Source organism: Oncorhynchus masou, chromosome 24, assembly GCF_036934945.1.
Source record: "Oncorhynchus masou masou isolate Uvic2021 chromosome 24, UVic_Omas_1.1, whole genome shotgun sequence".
In the NCBI taxonomy this organism is placed as follows: domain Eukaryota; kingdom Metazoa; phylum Chordata; class Actinopteri; order Salmoniformes; family Salmonidae; genus Oncorhynchus; species Oncorhynchus masou.
The window spans coordinates 44,126,643-44,147,789 of NC_088235.1; the positions used below are offsets into that span (position 1 = coordinate 44,126,643).

A 21,147-nucleotide genomic window follows, 5' to 3' on the forward strand; every position below is an offset into this window, starting at 1 on the left:
AACTAACTCAACTTCACACCACCTAAAGTCTGTCTGCATTTCTCACTACAGTACTGTTGAGGAAGGCAGATGTAATGTTTACCTTCTGTCTGTATCAAGTTGTCTGTCCATGTCAAAACAAGAGAAAGATTTTTTATATATATATATATATATATATATATATATATATATATATATATATATATATATATATATATATATATATATATATATATATATATATATATAGTAGAAAGTTGACTGGCACCCAAGACCCAAGGCTGTTATGATGTGTGCATATATATATATATATATACACACATCTCTCTCACTCTGTCTCTCTCACTCTGTCTCTCTCTTTCTGTGTGTCTCTGTCTCTCTCTCTATATATATATATGAGATGTGTGTATATATATATGTATATAGATATATATATATACACACACATCATAACAGCCTTGGGTGCCAGTCAGCTTTCTACTTTAGCCAACTAATGGTTGTATACAGAGTCATATATATATATATAGAGAGAGAGACAGAGACACACAGGAAGAGAGAGACAGAGTGAGAGAGACAGAGTGAGAGAGAGAGACACACACACAGAAAGAGAGAGAGCGAGAGAGAGAGAGAGGCAGAGAGACAGAGAGACAAACAGAAAGAGAGAGACAGAGACCGAGAGAGAGAGACAGAGACAGAGAGACAGAGACAGAGAGAGAGACAGAGAGAGAGAGAGAGACTCCAAGCAGTGAACATATAGTACAGTATGCAACTAGGATACAATCCCACAGGAACATCACCCCCAGGGATAGCTACAGTATATAGCTATGTCTCCTTGTGTGTGCCTCTACTGCCTATACATCATCATCATAGGGCCCTGCATTTTGTGCAATCATGTGACATAAAAGAATTACACCAAAATTAAAAGCAAATGTCTGAGGATGGTGCTGGACAATCTGCCATGAAAATAAAAGTGAGAGTTTGATGAAAAAGCTTTAAATAAAGGTTAGAATCCAAGCATGTCACGATTGCACAAAATTGCCTAATCAGGGGTGGGCTTCACTGGGCTACATCATAACAGTCTTGGGTGCCAGTCAGCTTTCTACTTTAGCCAACTAGTGATTGTCTTGCCAACGAAGAGTAGCCAAACTACTTCAAGGTACACACAAAATCAAATCTGTGTGTATATTAATGTAGGTAGGAGGTTATGGTAATAACAAAAGGAGCATGTGTGCACACAAACATGTTAGGAAAATGGGTGTACCCACACTAGGGGCCAGACTAACTGTTTTCCAACCGTGCAACGCAGAGTCATGCAATTACATATCATGTGTATTTGATTATATAGGCCAGCTCCCCAACTCTTCTACCCAACCAATACAACAGCAAACAGAATCCTTCATACAAAACTGTTCACACAATCACCACAGTAAGACAGAGAAAAATGACCATTTCCACTCTTGTTTCTGGAGAGGTCTCTGGATTTGCTCCATTGTCGAATGCCAGAAATCTGTAATGGAAGCATTTTATTTTTCAACCACCAAGTTTTTTTCTAGTTAAGTTTACACAACCGTTAGGAAGGAGTTTCCATTATACACAAGCAACCCTGCCAGTGGTGACAGCATTGGACTCTTTAAATGTTTATCACCAGAAGAAAGTTCTTTATTGTATTTATTTATCGGGACAGTGCACATTAATCAACATCAATATTACAATAATGAAGCATCCATGTAAATGTGCCGGGGTTAGCCAAAAGCTCATTTGCACCCTTGTCCCAGGGGCAGGTAAGAGAAATTACACTGCCATATTAAAGACAGTTCAAACAGCCTTCTGGTGTGATGTAATGATCCCAGGATCACTTCACAGTGGTGTACACACACACACACACACACACACACACACACACACACACACACACACACACACACACACACACACACACACACACACACACACACACACACACACACATATATAAATATATATATATATATTCAACACGTGTGTGTGTGTGTGTGTGTGTGTGTGTATATATTTATATATATATATACACACACACATATATAAATATATATATATATTCAACACGTGTGTGTGTGTGTGTGTGTGTGTGTGTGTGTGTGTGTGTGTGTGTGTGTGTGTGTGTATATATTTATATATATATATACACACACACACACACACACACACACACACACACACACACACACACACGTGTTGAAAAATGGCTGCCATCATCACCCCCATAACAGACAGAACAAAGTAAGTTGTGTGTTTGTGCGCGTGCGTGCGGTGTGGCGTGCCTGATGTATGCTCAACATCAGGGGTGTTATTATTGCTTAATGTGGTCACATTCCACATTCGGTAACAGATGCCATGATGTTTGGACACGTCTTCACCCGCATGGTAGTGACTTGGCCATAAGAGGGTCAACTTTATTACCAAAAGTTACACAGGTACCATGTAGACTACTATTTTTGTGGACCCCAGGAAGATTAGCTGCTGCATGAGCAATAGCTAATGGGATCCTAATAAACTAAACCAAGAAACTATTCCTATCATAATTTATCTAGCTCTGAATAGGATGAAAGTTGATCAGTGAGACAGATATCAAAGAAGAGAAAAAGGAACAAGGCCAAGACGAGCATCAGTGTCAGTGTTGATAAAGAAATCCCATGAAGCCCATTGATCTGACACACACACAAAGCTCTCTTTATCCAGCCGGGATAATATGCCTTTTACTCAAATAGTGATCATGGCACTGGACTGTGTCTATATACACTGAGCATACAAAACATTAAGAACACCTGCTCTTTCCATGACAGACTGACCAGGTGAAAGCTATGATCCCTTATCGATGTCACTTATTACATCTACTTAAATCAGTGTAGATGAAGGGGAGTAGACAGGTTAAAGATGCACTATGCAGAAATCGCTCTGCCATTTCCTGGTTGCTAATGACAGTTTATGACAAAACGTGTAGAGTATCTTTGTGCCATCTAAAGCGCTGTGAAACAGATTTTCCATAACCAAAAATATTGCAAAATATTGTATATGCAAAACCGAAAGTAAAAGACGCAAAATCGATACTTAAAAATGGGAAGCATAGAAATAGTGCACATAGAACAGATCTACCACTTCTTAGAGTTGCTTTCAATGAGAATGACAGATCTATAACACATTCTATGTGCATTTGATCAGGTCACCCCAAAAGGAACATATTTAAAAAGGGTTTTTAAGCCTTGAGACAATTGAGACATGGATCCTGTATGTGTGCCATTCAGAGGGTGAATGGGAAACACAAAAGATTTTGAAGGGGGTATGTGTCAGATGTGTGCGTACTGGTAGCAAAGTCAGAGATTTGTGTTAGACAAAAAATTGTGATGCCAAGAATTTCACAGTCTACAGTGGTACTGCATTGCCCACATTTCAAAATCTTTGCCCTCTCTGTCTAGCCAATCTAAATACAACCAAATAAAATGTTAATTTGTCACATGCTTCTTCAACAACAGGTGTAGCCTAACAACGAAATGGTTACTTGTGGGTCCTTTTCCAACAACGCAAAGTTGAAGATAAGACTTTTAAAAATCGAATAAAAAAATAGAAATAGTGACATGAGGAATAAATACACAGTAAATAACAAATGACAATAAGGAGTAAAAATAACATGGTTATATGCAGGGAGTAGCAGCACCGAGTCAATGTGCAGGGGTATGAGGTAATTGAGGTAGCTATGTACATATAGGTAGGGGTAAAGTGACTAGGCAACAGGATAGATAATAGACAGTAGCAGCAGCGTATGTGGTGAGTGTGAAATAGTGGGTGTGTGTGTAAATGTGTGTGGCATCAGTATGCATGTGTACATGTGTTATGTGTGTGTGGGCGTATGTAGTGCGCGTGCGTGCGTGCGTGCGTGCGTGTGTGTGTGTGTGTGTGTCATGCCCTGATCTGTTTCACCTGTTCCTGGTTGTCTCCTTCAGGTGTTGCTTATTTTCCCCAGTGTATTTATCCCTGTGTTTGCTGTCTCTCTGTGCCAGTTTGTCTTGTACGTCAGTCAAGTCAACCAGCGTGTTTTCCAGTAATCCTTTTGCTATTCTCTTTTTGATAGTCTTCCTGGGTTTTACCCCTGCGGTACTCTGGACTCCTTACCCGCCTGCCTGATCATCCTGCCTGCCTGCCCTGACCTTGACTCTGCCCGCCCTGACCTTGACTCTGCCCGCCCTGACCTTGACTCTGCCCGCCCTGACCTTGACTCTGCCCGCCCTGACCTTGACTCTGCCCGCCCTGACCTTGACTCTGCCTGCCCTGACCTTGACTCTGCCTGCCCTTCGGTACCTTTAGGACTCTAGACTGGTTTTGACCCTTTTGTCTCTCCACGACCATTCTCTTGCCTTACCACTTTGGATTAATAAATATTGGAAGACTCCAACCATCTGCCTCCTGTGTCTGCATCTGGATCTCGCCCTGTGTCATGATGGTATGTGTGTATTGGTGTGTCAGTGTAAGTATGTGTGTCGTTGACCATTTTTAGGGCCTTCCTCTGACATTGCCTGGTATAGAGGTCCTGGATGTCAGGGAGCTTGGGCCGTACTCACCACCCTCTCTAGATTTTAGAGTGCTGGTCATGAGAATAGAATGCTAGGTGTAGGAGTGGGCTGATGTCAGTGTATAGAGTGGCGCACAGAGCTTGAAGGCATTGGTATGGTGGTTCAGCACCCCCCCCCCAGACACACACATCAAGTTCCAGCGAAGACATTTTCCATGTGTTAATCCCTGTACAGGGGGAGACATGGCGAGTGGACGTCAATCAATGCATCAGTTTCATTAGGGAAACATCCGAGGTGGAGCTGGCGATTGAGGCCACCAAACAAATCATAAACGCAAGTGGAAGACATCTTGGCTGTGCACCAGATGGGGCAGCCAGGCCCCAGTGAAGGGGGCATTCTGGTCATAACCCGGGGAGCGACCTCATTTACCAAATAAAAGCCTGTTTACATAACACCTCGGTTGCCCTGTGACAGCAGGCAGAGAGGAGAAGAGGAGTAGAGGAGGAGTGAGCAGAGAGAAGAGAGAGATATGGCTGCCCCCAGAGGACAAGTCCTATGAAAATGCCACCAGCATTTCCTCTTTTGTCAAACCAGAGAAGGATACAGGAACAAAGAGGTGAGTTATACCATTGCAGTACACACACAAAAACACATGCAAGCACATACATAAACATGCCTCAAACAGCCCACCCCCCGACACACACAGCCCATCCTCCTCACACACACACACACACACACACACACCACAGGAAGACTGATCACAGAGCCCCTTCCTGTGTCTCTCTGCAGCTCCACTCAGCTGTGTCATTCTCTGTTTCCTGTCGGAGCCCCCTCCCTCTCAGCCCCACCAACCAACCAGAACCCTGTTAATCCACACTAACCAAGACCCCACAAGGGCAGCCCTCTCTGGGGGGAAGAGAACAGGAATAGTGGGGCTTTGGTCTCCACTCAGTAACTACGGAGGGCGGAGAAAAACATAACGAGAAAGGCCACTCTGGGAGAGACTACAACACTGTACCTAGGAGGATAAAATCATTGACGAAGCTGGAAAGGATTATTACACAGATCGATCTCCCAGAATTACTGGGCAGGGGGGGGAAGAGAAAGCGAGGTTGCAGGATGTAGAGTAGGAGAGAGAGAGAGAGATACAGAGAGTCATAATAATATGATTCTCCACACTGCTGGACCCAGATCAAAAACCCAGCAGCGGGAGGCCTGTGAAGTCAGATCCTGCACCTTAAGTGTGTCCGCTTGATAAACATCACACAGGAAGGGGACACTCATTCAGCCTGGGTCAAATAAATACGTTCGTCTAAGACTTTCAAATTAACACCTGAACACCTCCCTCTGCAATTGGATCCTGGACTTCATGATGGGCCGGCCTCAGGTGGTAAGGGTAGGCAACAACACCTCCGCTATGCTGACCCTCAACATGAGGCCCTCAGGGGTGTGCTTAGTCCCCTCCTGTACTCCCTGCTCACCCACGACTGCATGGCCAAACACGACTCCAACACCATCATCAAGTTTGCTGACGACACGACGGTGGTAGGCCTGATCACCGGCGGCGATGAGACAGCCCAAAGGGAGGAGGCTCCACACTGATCTGGTACTGGTACTCCCTGTATATAGCTCCACACTGATCTGGTACTGGTACTCCCTGTATATAGCTCCACACTGATCTGGTACTGGTACTCCATGTATATAGCTCCACACTGATCTGGTACTGGTACTCCATGTATATAGCTCCACACTGATCTGGTACTGGTACTCCCTGTATATAGCTCCACACTGATCTGGTACTGGTGCTCCCTGTATATAGCTCCACACTGATCTGGTACTGGTGCTCCCTGTATATAGCTCCACACTGATCTGGTACGGGTACTCCCTGTATATAGCTCCACACTGATCTGGTACTGGTACTCCCTGTATATAGCTCCACACTGATCTGGTACTGGTACTCCCTGTATATAGCTCCACACTGATCTGGTACTGGTGCTCCCTGTATATAGCTCCACATTGATCTGGTACTGGTGCTCCCTGTATATAGCTCCACATTGATTTGGTACTGGTGCTCCCTGTATATAGCTCCACATTGATCTGGTACTGGTGCTCCCTGTATATAGCTCCACACTGATCTGGTACTGGTACTCCCTGTATATAGCTCCACACTGATCTGGTACTGGTGCTCCCTGTATATAGCTCCACACTGATCTGGTACTGGTACTCCCTGTATATAGCTCCACACTGATCTGGTACTGGTATTCCCTGTATATAGCTCCACACTGATCTGGTACTGGTACTCCCTGTATATAGCTCCACATTGATCTGGTACTGGTGCTCCCTGTATATAGCTCCATATTGATCTGGTACTGGTGCTCCCTGTATATAGCTCCACACTGATCTGGTACTGGTACTCCCTGTATATAGCTCCACACTGATCTGGTACTGGTACTCCCTGTATATAGCTCCACACTGATCTGGTACTGGTACTCCCTGTATATAGCTCCACATTGATCTGGTACTGGTGCTCCCTGTATATAGCTCCACATTGATCTGGTACTGGTGCTCCCTGTATATAGCTCCACATTGATCTGGTACTGGTGCTCCCTGTATATAGCTCCACACTGATCTGGTACTGGTACTCCCTGTATATAGCTCCACACTGATCTGGTACTGGTGCTCCTGTATATAGCTCCACACTGATCTGGTAGCTCCACACTGATCTGGTACTGGTATTCCCTGTATATAGCTCCACACTGATCTGGTACTGGTACTCCCTGTATATAGCTCCACATTGATCTGGTACTGGTGCTCCCTGTATATAGCTCCACATTGATCTGGTACTGGTGCTCCCTGTATATAGCTCCACACTGATCTGGTACTGGTATTCCCTGTATATAGCTCCACACTGATCTGGTACTGGTACTCCCTGTATATAGCTCCACATTGATCTGGTACTGGTGCTCCCTGTATATAGCTCCACATTGATCTGGTACTGGTGCTCCCTGTATATAGCTCCACATTGATCTGGTACTGGTGCTCCCTGTATATAGCTCCACACTGATCTGGTACTGGTACTCCCTGTATATAGCTCCACACTGATCTGGTACTGGTGCTCCCTGTATATAGCTCCACACTGATCTGGTACTGGTGCTCCCTGTATATAGCTCCACACTGATCTGGTACTGGTGCTCCCTGTATATAGCTCCACACTGATCTGGTACTGGTGCTCCCTGTATATAGCTCCACACTGATCTGGTACTGGTACTCCCTGTATATAGCTCCACACTGATCTGGTACTGGTGCTCCCTGTATATAGCTCCACACTGATCTGGTACTGGTACTCCCTGTATATAGCTCCACATTGATCTGGTACTGGTACTCCCTGTATATAGCTCCACACTGATCTGGTACTGGTACTCCCTGTATATAGCTCCACACTGATCTGGTACTGGTACTCCCTGTATATAGCTCCACACTGATCTGGTACTGGTACTCCCTGTATATAGCTCCACACTGATCTGGTACTGGTACTCCCTGTATATAGCTCCACGCTGATCTGGTACTGGTACTCCCTGTATATAGCTCCACACTGATCTGGTACTGGTACTCCCTGTATATAGCTCCACACTGATCTGGTACTGGTACTCCCTGTATAGAGCTCCACATTGATCTGGTACTGGTACTCCCTGTATAGAGCTCCACACTGATCTGGTACTGGTACTCCCTGTATATAGCTCCACACTGATCTGGTACTGGTACTCCCTGTATATAGCTCCACATTGATCTGGTACTGGTGCTCCCTGTATAGAGCTCCATTCTTGTGTTTTATTCCTCTCGTGTTACTAGTTTTTTTAACGTTTATTTTTTTAACTGCATAGTTGGAAAGGGCTCGTAAGAAAGCATTTCAAGGTAAAGTCTATACCTGTTGTATTCGGGCACATGTGACAAAGAAAATGTGATTCGATTTGAAATACTTGAGCTATGCTTAATTCATAGAAATATCATTTGATTTAGTTGATCAAATTATGATTTACTTCACTTGGTACAATGGAACCAATGGAGTAGTCCCCAATGTGTAAACTACATGCTAAATCAAGCACACCTCAAATATTTTCAAGTATTGGACATACGCATTGTGTTTGGAGTGTCTTCAATATATATGATGTATGTGTGCGTTGATGGGTGTCTGTGTAGCCGCGTGTAGGGGTGAATAATAGTAGATAAAGCCCAGGAGAGGGCTATGTAACAGAGATATGGTCTGTGTTCCAAATGGCAGGGAATAGGGTGTAATTTGTGACAAAGAAGTGGTTGAAACACACACACACAGGAGATCTGATGTTTTCCGTGTATCCGTTGGCAGTTTAACAAACAGTTGGGGAGACCTGACAGAACCGCTGTGATTTGAGTTACACCCATTCACACACACACACACACACACACACACACACACACACACACACACACACACACACACACACACACACACACACACACACACACACACACACACACACACACACACACACACACACACACACACACAGGAGATCTGATGTTTTCCGTGTATCCGTTGGCAGTTTAACAAATAATTGGGGAGACCTGACAGAATCGCTGTGATTTGAGTTACACCCATTCACACACACACACACACACACACACACACACACACACACACACACACACACACACACACACACACACACACACACACACACACACACACACACACACACACACACACACACACACACACACACACACATATTTGAGTTCCGCCCTCGTAGGTTAGCTGTCCTGCTGACAGATTGGTTTAATAGCAGTCTAATGTTGAGGGGTTTGGTCGTAATAAAACAAAAGCTTAACATTTTCACTTGACTCACTATACTGCAATTGGTGCCCTGCGACTGCTGCCCTCCAACCAACCGGTTCAATGCTTTAAATACACAGTAATAACTATTAAGCACATCAACACAATAAACGTCAACTCAATTCATGAAGACATTCCTAATACAAGGATTAGCATTGATTCAGTCAGGTCTAAACAACTAAAAAGCTCTACAATACACACACAATAAGAGCAAGAGAGGGTGAGCGAAAGAGAGAGAATATCTGTCATCACTATGGACCTATCTAACAACATCTCCACACCACAATTCAGTGTCCCTGTTTCAAAAGAACATATTTTAAACCCAGTCCATGCAGTTTGCTTTTGCTTTACAAGACGTCGTAAAGGGAGACCGAATGTTCCTCAAAGTGCCCGTATGTGAAAACCACAATAGTCATTTTGTGGTCCATAATCTCTATATCAGTATCACTAGCATTTCCGAATGCTATTTCAGTTGCACTATTGTGACATGTTACGCCATCATAGTGTGTATAATATGGCATGATGTCAATATTGTAACGCTTGCGTCATATCCATGTACAATTATGTATACTGTATTTTAGAGTGCATTTACACATGTATCATTACTAGAAGTAGGCTATCATATATTGTGGTAGTTTTGGATATTAAAAAACATAATTCGATGTCTCGCATACATACAGTACATCATCCAATCAACAGGTCGGTAAATCCACTAAACTAGAATGGGTTTACTAGTCAAATTGCCCATGTCAGATGTTCCAAGCCTGTTCCACACATTCTATTTCTAGTGGTAGATCAGTAACATCCGTACCATAGAGTCCTGGGTGTTTTCATTATGCTGACACAAATCCAAGACGGTGTAGACAGTCGGACATGTGTATCAGATCAAATCAAATGTATTTATCTAGCCCTCCTTACATCAGCTGATATCTCTAAGCCCCAAACAGCAAGCAAGGCAGGTGTAGGAGCATGTTTGTCTTGTCCCGTCTTGTTCTATGTAAATAGTTGGTGGTACGAATCTGCTATTTGTATCTAAATTGTCATTATTTCGCCACTATGGCCTATTTATTGCCTTACCTCTCTAATCTTCTACATTTGCACACACTGTACATAGATGTTTCTATTGTGTTATTGACTGTACATATGTTTATGTGTAACTCTGTGTTGTTGCTTTTGTCGCACTGCTTTGCTTTATCTTGGCCAGGTTACAGTTGTAAATGAGAACTTGTTCTCAACTAGCCTACCTGGTTAAATAAAGGGGAAATTATTATTATTATTTCTTTAATTCTGTTGCAGAAAGTTCCTTAAATGGAAGCAAACCGAATGAAACAGGGAGGGACCTACCTGAATATGTCCAATAGAACACTTGTTTTGCTCTGTTTGCTTCCGTTTGGTTCTTAAACGGTAAACGTTTTCTGTGATGAATTCACTCCTCTGTTAAACAGAGGAGAGCTCAGCTTGGACCCCATTGGTCACACTCTGTTACTCATGGGACCTCACAGCTGGAACTCGCTGCTAATTTGCCATGGTTAGACTTGTTTTCTTTACAGAGAGACCTGCGTCATAAAATACTAAAATATTTGAAAACCGAGAGGCGAAAAGTATGAACTATGGGATATTCTTCCCATCAAACAACTTTTTTTTGTCCAAACCTTGCCGTTGAAACACTAACCACTTTGATTATGCATTCAAAGCTGTTTCAACAATATTACACACTCAAACAGATAGAAAGGAATGTTTTTCTTTGAAAGTTGTGCATACTACCAACCTGGCACCTGATCGCCCCTATAGTGACACAACACACCGATGTGACCAATAGACACCTTATGTCTGACGTTTAAGCAGTAACAAATACCTTAACTTTGTGACAGAAGAAATGTAACAAATGAAATCTCCTGGCTAATGATTCAATGAATTCTGCTGATGATAAAATGTATTTTGTATACCTACATCAGTGATATAACCATCCCTGCTGGTTCCTTACTCTGATTGGTTTCCCCTAGGTATAGATCTAGGATCAGCCTCCCCTCCCCCAATCCTAACATTAACCATTAGTGGGGGAAATGCTAAACTGACCCAAGATCAGCAACGAGGGGCCAACTTCACCCTACTCTTCCTCCCTCATAGTGAACTTCCATCTGCACAACTAACACACACTCATGACCACAGAGGACATAGGACTGTCTGTCTGACAATTAGGTCAGAGCATCACACAGATGCCACTGCCACACAGCCATTGGTCAACTTAAAAGGGACACGATTGGCTGGAAATATGGTCACACGCCATGTTGACTCTCGATGGCAGCCAGTAGCATTTTGAAATCAAAAGATACTGAACCAATAGAATTAGAGGTAGGACCCCCAAAAATGGATGAATGAATGAACCAACAAACATGCATGTGAATGAATAAGGACTGTCTCAGTCTGTGTCCTACCTGGGGGCAGTCTTTGATGTAGTGGCCCTTGTTGAAGCAGAGGTGGCATAGGTAGTTGGGCGGGGGTCTTTTGCTGGGCTTGCGGGGCTCTGAGGAGAGGGAGAGGTCGGAGAAGTGGTCCGTCAAGGAGTTGAGTCCATCAACAATGTTGTTGAGCGAGTCGTATGGCGAGACATTTTTATATGCCCTGTTATTCAATGCCTGGAACAGGGAGAGACAGGAAACATGGTTGGCATATTGCGCAGGGGAAAAAAACATGACAAGAAATGTAGAATAAAGGAAGATATGAAAATTAGGTGATGATGCCGTTATTGTAGTAACTTAATGCAAAGTTTGAAGTGCTGCCTGTTCTTCCTAATGTCAGGATTTGAAGGATTTCTTATTCCATCATGACTTTTGTGGCAGAGCACCGAGCTTTATGTTTCTGAAGAACACCTGCAACTCCCCTCTATCATGCTTACAGAGTAGTTTGACAACCTATGGATACATGATACCACTAATGAAACAATATGGATTTTTTTTGCATTTGCGATGCTTGTTGAGTTTAATCACCAATTTCTGTTGACTGTCCTATGCCCTCCGTCTTTTCTCTCATTAAATTCAGCACATCTGGCGCTCAGTCCAGCTGTTGCTTATGAACTGGAAAAGTACTGGGTTTGCCACAAAGGAAGACAGGACTTTAGAGAAGGATGGCTTACAGTAAACAAGGAGAGAGAGAGAGAGAAAGGGAGACATGGTGTTCATAGCCTGGTCCCAGATCTGTTTATGCTGTATTGCGTGACAATGGCTAGATAGGAGTTGGCAAGACAGCACAAACAGATCTGAGACCAGGCTGTTATGTTCCCAGATCTGTTTGAAGTATCACGCCACGAGGATGGTTTGTGGCTCACTCTGAGAAGTTGTGCCAGTCAATTGTTGCGTGAGATTGGTGCTCCAGTGTCTGCTTAATGCACTCTGAATATCAATTTCCATTAGCAAACTGAAGGAGAGAATACATTTTTAAAAACCTTTTTATTCACTTTGTCCTCCATTTGAAATATTGGCATAGAAGTGACAATTAATTAGGTAAGTAGGTTCAACCTCTGTTTACGGTGAGGGACAGGAGTTTTTCCTGCATATGACATGCCCCCTGTAATAGGGCCCAGAGTTTTTCATGACCATGAGACCTAAACCCTAATTTCTAGGCCTATTTATAGCTTTTCCTAAAAAAAACTCTGGGTCCTAGTTATGATGACCTCTCCTCTTCAATGTATAGCCCACTGTTAAAACTGAGACATGGAAGGAATCCAAGCTATATGGCAACACTGTCAGAGTTATGGAAAGTTACTGGAGTCTTTGTGAATGATATCTCTCCTTGGAAGAACTTACGTTGTTATTGTTGATGTCTTATGTTGCATAGCACAGAAATCTTACACTTGGCAACAGTGTAGCAGAGGTCGGCCCTAGCCCGGGAGGCAGCTCAAATCAACTCTAATCAGCACCTGTGTGTGTGTGTGTGTGTGTGTGTGTGTGTGTGTGTGTGTGTGTGTGTGTGTGTGTGTGTGTGTGTGTGTGTGTGTGTGTGTGTGTGTGTGTGTGTGTGTGTGTGTGTGTGTGTGTGTGTGTGTGTGCGTGTGCATGTTCATTTACTAGATTCTACCCTGGATAAATAAAATATTAGCTTTCTATCTTTCTTTATGTTTTCCATGGCTTTCCATCTGCCATTGATTTTATCCACTGCCTGTTGATATTCTGCAATTGTTCTTCCTTCTGGAAGTTGCCAGTTGTATCTGACAAACATATTATGCCACATTATCTAGGGCCAGGAGTGTTTACTGACAACGTGGCCCGATCATGAAAAAGGGTCAAGTGGTTGGAAAAAACTCCTGGCCCAAAGACAGAATAGTATAGATAGTGTACACTGTATATACAGCTTTCTGTGCCTTGATATGCCTTACTATCAAATCAGTGAAGACAGGTCAGCCATACAGTACATTAGCCATTATGTAAAGTGGCCATAGAGCCCCTCTCTTCCCCTCTCCTGCTTCATATACTATGAGGCAGCAAGTGGTCAAATTGTCCCCCTGTGGACACCTGATGGGGATTGAGCTACCCTTTGGGCCCTGGTCAAAAGTAGTGCACTATAAAGGAAACAGGGATTTGGGATGCAAACCTCACCTCATCTGAGTAAGTGGCTGAATTCACAGGTCCACAGGTGAGCTGTACACACCAGAGGAGGGAAACACTGCTGTTCGGTTGCATCCCAAAGGGCATCCTATTCCCTATATAGTGCACTAGTTTTGAACAGTGCTCATACTAGGCAAGAATGATTTTTGGACAAAACTGTTGATATACTCTTTTTCTCCAATACAAATAGTGTAAGTGATCAGAGTAGCATCTACCACAGGATTGCAAGCAATGAGATCAGGGGTAATCCAGTGTCTTGTGCAATATTCAATATGGAGCATAATCTTCAGCCTGGAATCCAGGCCTGTTTTGTGCCAACACTCAACTCCTTGTCACTCCGTGTAATACAAGTAATATAAATACTGCTCATCTCTGTTCACAACCACTCATTGTCCTCACATCATAACCCCTTAAAAGGCCTAATGCAGCCATTTTCATATCAATATCAAATAATTTCTGGGTAACAGTTAAGTATCTTGCTTTAATAGATTTCCATTAAAATGGGCAAAAAGTAGCTTTTTAGCAAAATACTATTTCTCAAGCAAGAATTTAGCAATGACTCTTTAGGAGTGGTCTTTTAACCAATTTACCGCATGGTGACGAAAATCCTGTCCATGCCAACCTGCTGATTAGAAGAACCTGTGTGGATTGTATTTTGAACCAGCAACTTTCAGGAAATAACATAGATTTTTTTTTAAATCATACAGTTGAAGTCGGAAGCTTACATACACTTAGGTTGGAGTAATTAAAACTAGTTTTTCAACAACTCCACAAATTTCTTGTCAACAAACTATAGTTTTGCCAAGTCGGTTAGGACATCTACTTTGTGCATGACACAAATCATTTTGGCATCAATTGTTTACAGACAGATTATTTCACTTAAAATCCACTGTATCACAATTCCAGTGGGTCAGAAGTTTACATACACTAAGTTGACTGTGCCTTTAAACAGCTTGGAAAATTCCAGAAAATTATGTCATGGCTTTAGAAGGTTCTGATTTGAGTCAATTGGAGGTGTACCTGTGGATATATTTCAAGGCCTACCTTCAAACTCAGTGCCTCTTTGCTTGACATCATGGGAAAATCAAAAGAAATCAGCCAAGACCAGCCAAAATATGGACACCTCCACAAGTCTGGTTCATCCTTTGGGAGCAATTTCCAAATGCCTGAAGGTACCACGTTCATCTGTACAAACAATAGTATGCAAGTATAAACACCATGGGACCACACAGCAGTCATATCACTCAGAAAGGAGACGTAATTCTGTCTCCTAGATTTGAACGTACTTTGGTGCGAAAAGTGCAAATCAATCCCAGAACAACAGCAAGGGACCTTGTGAAGATGCTGGAGGAAACAGGTACAAAAGTATCTATATCCACAGTAAAATGAGTCCTATATCGACATCGACATGACCTGAAAGGCCTCTCAGCAAGGGAGAGGCCACTGCTCCAAAACCGCCATCAAAAAACCAGACTACGGTTTGCAACTGCACATGGGGACAAAGATTGTACTTTTTGGAGAAATGTCCTCTGGTCTGATGAAACAAAAATAGAATTGTTTAGCCATAATGACCATTGTTATGTTTGGAGGAAGAAGGGGGAGGCTTGCAAGCTGAAGAACACCATCCCAACCGTGACGCACGAGGGTGGCAGCATCATGTTGTGGGGTGCTTTGCTGCGGGAGGGACTGGTGCACTACACAAAATAGATGGAATCATGAGGCAGGAAAATGATGTGGATATATTGAAGCAACATCTCAAGATATCAGTTAGGAATTTAAAGCTGGGTCACAAATGGGTCTTCCAAATGGACAATGACCCCAAGCATACTTCCAAAGTTGTGGCAAAATGACGTAAGGACAACAAAGTCAATGTATTGGAGTGGCCATGACAAAGCCCTGACCTCAATCCAATAGAACATTTGTGGGTAGAACTGAAAAAGCGTGTGAAAGGAAGGAGTCCTACAAACCCAACTTAGTTACACCAGCTCTGTCAGGAGGAATGGGCCAAAATTCACCCAACTTATTGTGGGAAGCTTGTGGAAGGCTACCCAAAACGTTTGACCCAAGTTAAACAATTTAAAGGCAATGCTACCAAATACTAGTTGAGTGTATGTAAACTTCTGACCCACTGGGAATGTGATGTAAGAAATAACAGCTGAAATAAATCATTCTCTCCACTATTATTCTGACATTTCACATTCTTAAAATAAAGTGGTGATCCTATCTGGCCGAAGACAGGGAATATTTACTAGGATTAAATGTCAGGAATTGTGAAAAACTGGGTTTAAATGTATTTGTCTTAAGGTTTATGTAAACTTCCAACTTCAACTGAATGTTTACAGTGTTAGTTTCATCAGCTGTTGTACAATATGATATAATCACAGAAAAATACAATTTTGACAGCACTGGGTCTTTCATTTATTACCTATTGTATTTGATGAGACACTAGCTAGGTTTCTATCCAATTTGCGACAGATTTTCATGCGAATATTCTAAAATATACATGAAAATAATATGCTCATTTTCCCACCAGAGATGCTTCCATCAAATTGTCATTTTGCGGATAAAAAAGCTTTGCGTGCTGAAGTAGTGCACATAAAAATACATTTTGCGTATAAATTCCCATGTACCAAATAAATGATATAGTTAAATTGGTTTTCATCGCATTTTCAAATCTACTGATGGTTTTGTCAGAACCATTTCTGATTTATAGCGTGGCACGTAGCCAAGAGGTTAAGAGCATTGCGCCAGTAACTGAAAATTTGCTGGTTCAAATCCCTGAGTGAATTAGGTGAAAGAAATCTGCCGATGTGCCCTTGATCAAGGTTTTACCCTATTTGCTCTGGATCAGAACATTGATCATCATTTCCCTGTGCACTTTCACCACCCTGTGAAGTTCATCATAACTTATTTCATCTGTAGCCTAATGAACTGTGTGCTTTCCCCGAGTCGTAGTGGGAGGACCACACACCATATCATCTCGTGATTCAAGTTTACTTCAATATGATGGTTATTATATCAATATTTGTCCATAAAGGTGTTTCCACCGACATTTCTCGCATATTATATTTTACAGACATTGTCTAGTGTATTTGGTTTTGTCGACATTTGGAAAGTTTACCGACACATTTGCTGTTTCCATCAGGCCTGTCGTGACATTTTTGATCTGTACTTTTAAAAAGGTTGGATGGAAACCTTTAAGTCAGTGACAACAACAGAAACAAATGCACATTACTCATCCCAACATATCAAGCCTCTGGAATGGGTTGTTGTACTTGGTGTTGCATTAAGGTGGAGAAAAAGATCCCCCTTTGCTTCAACTGTTTCCAGACTGTGTGTGTGTGTGTGTGTGTGTGTGTGTGTGTGTGTGTGTGTGTGTGTGTGTGTGTGTGTGTGTGTGTGTGTGTGTGTGTGTGTGTGTGTGTGTGTGTGTGTGTGTGTGCGTGCGTGCGTGTGTGTGTGTGTGTGCGTGCGTGCGTGCGTGTGTGTGTTTGCAAGACATTACTCAAGAGGGATCGTAGGATTGTATGACACTACACAATGGGTTTTAATGTATGAAAACTACACCCATATCTCAGGGGCCTGGTTTATGTTAAATGGCTAAAAAGCCTCTATAAAAAGTATACAATGGTAGGAATAGTAGCACTAATGTAGTATTCACTGTAGTATTTACAGCAGTATACTGTATTATTTACAGTTGACTATAGTATAAATACTGTAGCAATTACTGTAGTGTTTTTGAGGACAGTAGTGTACTGTAAAATGTACTGTAGTGTTTTTGATGACAGTAGTGCACTGTAATAGTTACCGTCGTGCACTGTAATATTTACTGTAGTATTCTTGCGGTCTGGAGTATTTACTGTAGTGTTTTTTCAGATTGTAGTACGGTATACTGTAGTCATGTCATGTAGATTTCTCACTTACTGGTGGCACAAATTGGGATATGGGGAAGGGGAATGGGCAGGGTATTTGCAAATGAAATGCTGTAGTATTTACTATATTTAAAACAATGTAGTGTTTTTTGTGCATAATACAATAGTATTTATTATAGTATTCTACAGTATACTGCAAAATGCTATTCTAATTACATTATTGAGGGATACTACAATGTGTAGTATAGTATTCTACAGTTTACAACAGAAATCTATAGTAATTACTGTAGTATTCTATAGTAAACTGTAGTATTTTTATGTGGATAGCAAGGTTTCCATCAACCCATGTTTAACTCTGTTGATGGTCTCTAGCCAACAGCGCACAGATACAGTGCAAAGAGTACATGATGGTTATTCTATCAACAAATGCTCCAAAAAGGGTTTCCACTGCCAATTGTGCATGATCTATTTGACAGAGAGTGAGTGATCCATCCATCTGCATGTTTTGTTCTGTCGACATTTAGGAGAGGTTTCCAGGCTTGTCATTAGTTGTTTTTTTATCAGACAGGTACTTTACTTGCATAAAAAATGGTTGGGTGGAAACATGTTTTATGATTACCAATATAATACTTTTCATAGGCTACATAGCTATCCCAATTATGAAATGAAGGCCACTCACACTCTCACTCTCTCTCTCTCTCTCTCTCTCTCTCTCTCTCTCTCTCTCTCTCTCTCTCTCTCTCTCTCTCTCTCTCTCTCTCTCTCTCTCACACTCTCTCACTCTCACTCACTCTCACTCTCACTCACTCTCACTCTCACTCGAGCACATCAGCATGCAGACCACAGACCCAGATGCGTCACGCTCCTACGTGTGGCACGCTCGAGTCTGGCCTTGCCTGCACAGAACATTGAGTCAAAACAATCGCCTTTAAAACCGTTTAAAAAAGTGTTAACATCTTAACAGCCAATTGAAAGGTACATATAACTTTGCTGGAGTGATTCTGCTTGCTTTGGAGCGTTTAAAAATGTTATAGACCGTGTTTTACACTTCAAGAACTAGAACCGGTGCTTCTTGTCATTCCATCCCTGGTTATTGCATTAATTTCACAAAACCAGTTCTGCTAAAATTGTGCATGATGAATTCTCCATGTTGCACTCAGGTGTGTTACTAAATGAACGCTATTTCTGTTTGAATATGATCGAATCAGATATTGCCGTAATAGGTCTGAAAAGTTGATGAGCACGTATTTCTGTCTATATTCGTAATATCCATGGCGGTTTTGTGTAGGCTACCAGAATAGTCAATGTTGCAAATCCTAGAACATTTTGCAAAACAGCGTTCGACCCACGATGGGATGTATGCAAATAAAAACAGATCGTAGGCTATTAACTATTTACTTAACGTGGCAATAGACTAAACATTTAACAAACAGACGGTTCAGTCTCTAACCTCATTCCGCTGGAGCTGAAAAAAATTGTTGAGATAATTGGAGTTGAGGGACGAGCTCACGTCCGCGGCGGGAGCCTTGCAGTAGTTCAACTCCGGGTGGGACGAGTTGGGTTCGGGTCTAAAGGCGTCAAAAGCGCTAGTTTGATGGGTGTCTTGCAAAGAGAGATAGACCCAATTCAGTAGCTGCGCAGGCTGGTACACGGAGGCACTGGTGTCTATGGCAGACATCAAGCTCATCTTTCAAATGGGTACACTAGCTCTTCCACCGCCGCTGTGTTTCTGTATTACTCTCAACTTTCGGAAATCTTGCTCGCTCTTTCTTTCTGAACTTCAACGGATTCACTGCTTTCTTTACCCCCACCAGGCCGTGACAATCTTTCCTTATTCCTCTTCTCGTAAGGACCCTATATCATGCTGGGAGCCTAGTCCCAGTTTTACCGTTACGCAAAAGTCATTGCTCTAACATGTCAGTATAAAAAGTTTTCAGCCGCTCTAAGAGCCCGTTATCTCCCTTTATTTGCAGTGGGACAGCCACCCGGAGTCTCATTGGATATGCAACGCACACTTGGGGTGCGTCATGACGCACGCAAGCAAATGAGGGTTTTAATTCACTACGTACAAAACCGTTTTTTTTCTCTCGCTCTCTACCTTGTTTACTTTATGCCTTTTGAATCTCTGCAGGGTTTACTGTTGTCTTTTGATATTGTGAAATAAAATATTTTGTATCGAAATAAAAAAAGTTTGAGTTTTAATTCATGTGAAAACGTATTTAACTTTTAACCGTTAGATGCTTTGTTACCTGGTTCATTATTGGATCTTTAACCAGGAATTTCATTGGTTTAGAATGATTAATATTAATTGGCGCAAATCAGTTGCTGGGATTTTGTTGGTAGCCTAGGTTTATTAGCTTAGATATTTTCTAGCTTCAAAAGGTATAAGTGTCCATCAGTCTGCCTTCAGGCCAGATCATACTGTAGCACTATTTCTGCTGCTTATTTGGTGTTAAATGGCATTGTAAATTGTTTGGACAAAGGCAGCATTGTGCTGCCCTTTTCACAGACCTGTTGAAGGCTTTCCACTCTGTTGACCATTCATTATTAATTGTAGACTTTCTTAAATTGGCTTGGGTCGGGCAGCCTGCAATTGGATTGAAAACTGACATACTGGACACAATGTATTTCTTCCTATGGTGTCAAGTCAGGTTTCCTTGATATCACTGTCTAAAGGTCTCCACCCCAAAGGTCGATTTTGGGCACTGCTCTTTTTACTATCTATATAAACAATATGGGTTTGTCTGTAAGAAATTATAACCTACACTTGCAGACATTGATAGGGCACAAAGGGGTAACTACCCCCTCCCCCCTAAGAACAATGTCTAATTGCTGACACAAAAAAGCAACGTTTGGGAAAATAAATCTATCTGGATGAAGGTCATACTTAGGCGAATAAGCTATATAGGGAAATAAATGGCTACAGTTTACACTTTTTGTTATTTCATGAAATGTAGTTTTTAGAAGGGGATTTTTTTAAGTACCGGGGTAACTATGGCATAGGGCTACACACAAGTGTGTTCAAATCCATTTAATCAGTTTATTCAAAATTCTTTGTGAGGAGTTTTGATGTAAAGTCCCAGAAGTATTTAAAATTATATTCAGGAGCAAAAGGTTTTCAATAGTTGTGTCTAATTCATTAAACAAAATATTATTTGGAATATAACATTGGAATGGAATATAAATAATAACATTAAAATAACATTGGAATATAAAATTAAATAACAAAAACTTAACTCATTAACTTAGTGTAACATTGATGTGGTAACTCTCTTATGCTC

The 21,147-nt window shown here is 42.0% G+C and overlaps 1 protein-coding gene across 2 annotated transcripts in view; it reads right to left on the minus strand.

Annotated features, from left to right (window-relative positions):
* Positions 1 to 19,859, minus strand: part of LOC135512232 (zinc finger CCHC domain-containing protein 24-like) — a 63,159-nt gene extending 43,300 nt beyond the window's left edge. For both annotated transcript variants that reach the window (XM_064934036.1, XM_064934035.1), the window contains exons 1-2: positions 19,317 to 19,859; positions 11,829 to 12,029 (exon numbers count right to left, since the gene is read on the minus strand). In XM_064934036.1, coding sequence (XP_064790108.1) covers positions 11,829 to 12,029; positions 19,317 to 19,553 — 438 coding nt within the window. In that variant the 5' untranslated portion in view covers positions 19,554 to 19,859. The remainder of the gene's footprint in view (positions 1 to 11,828; positions 12,030 to 19,316) is intronic.
* Positions 19,860 to 21,147: the final 1,288 nt, after the last annotated feature.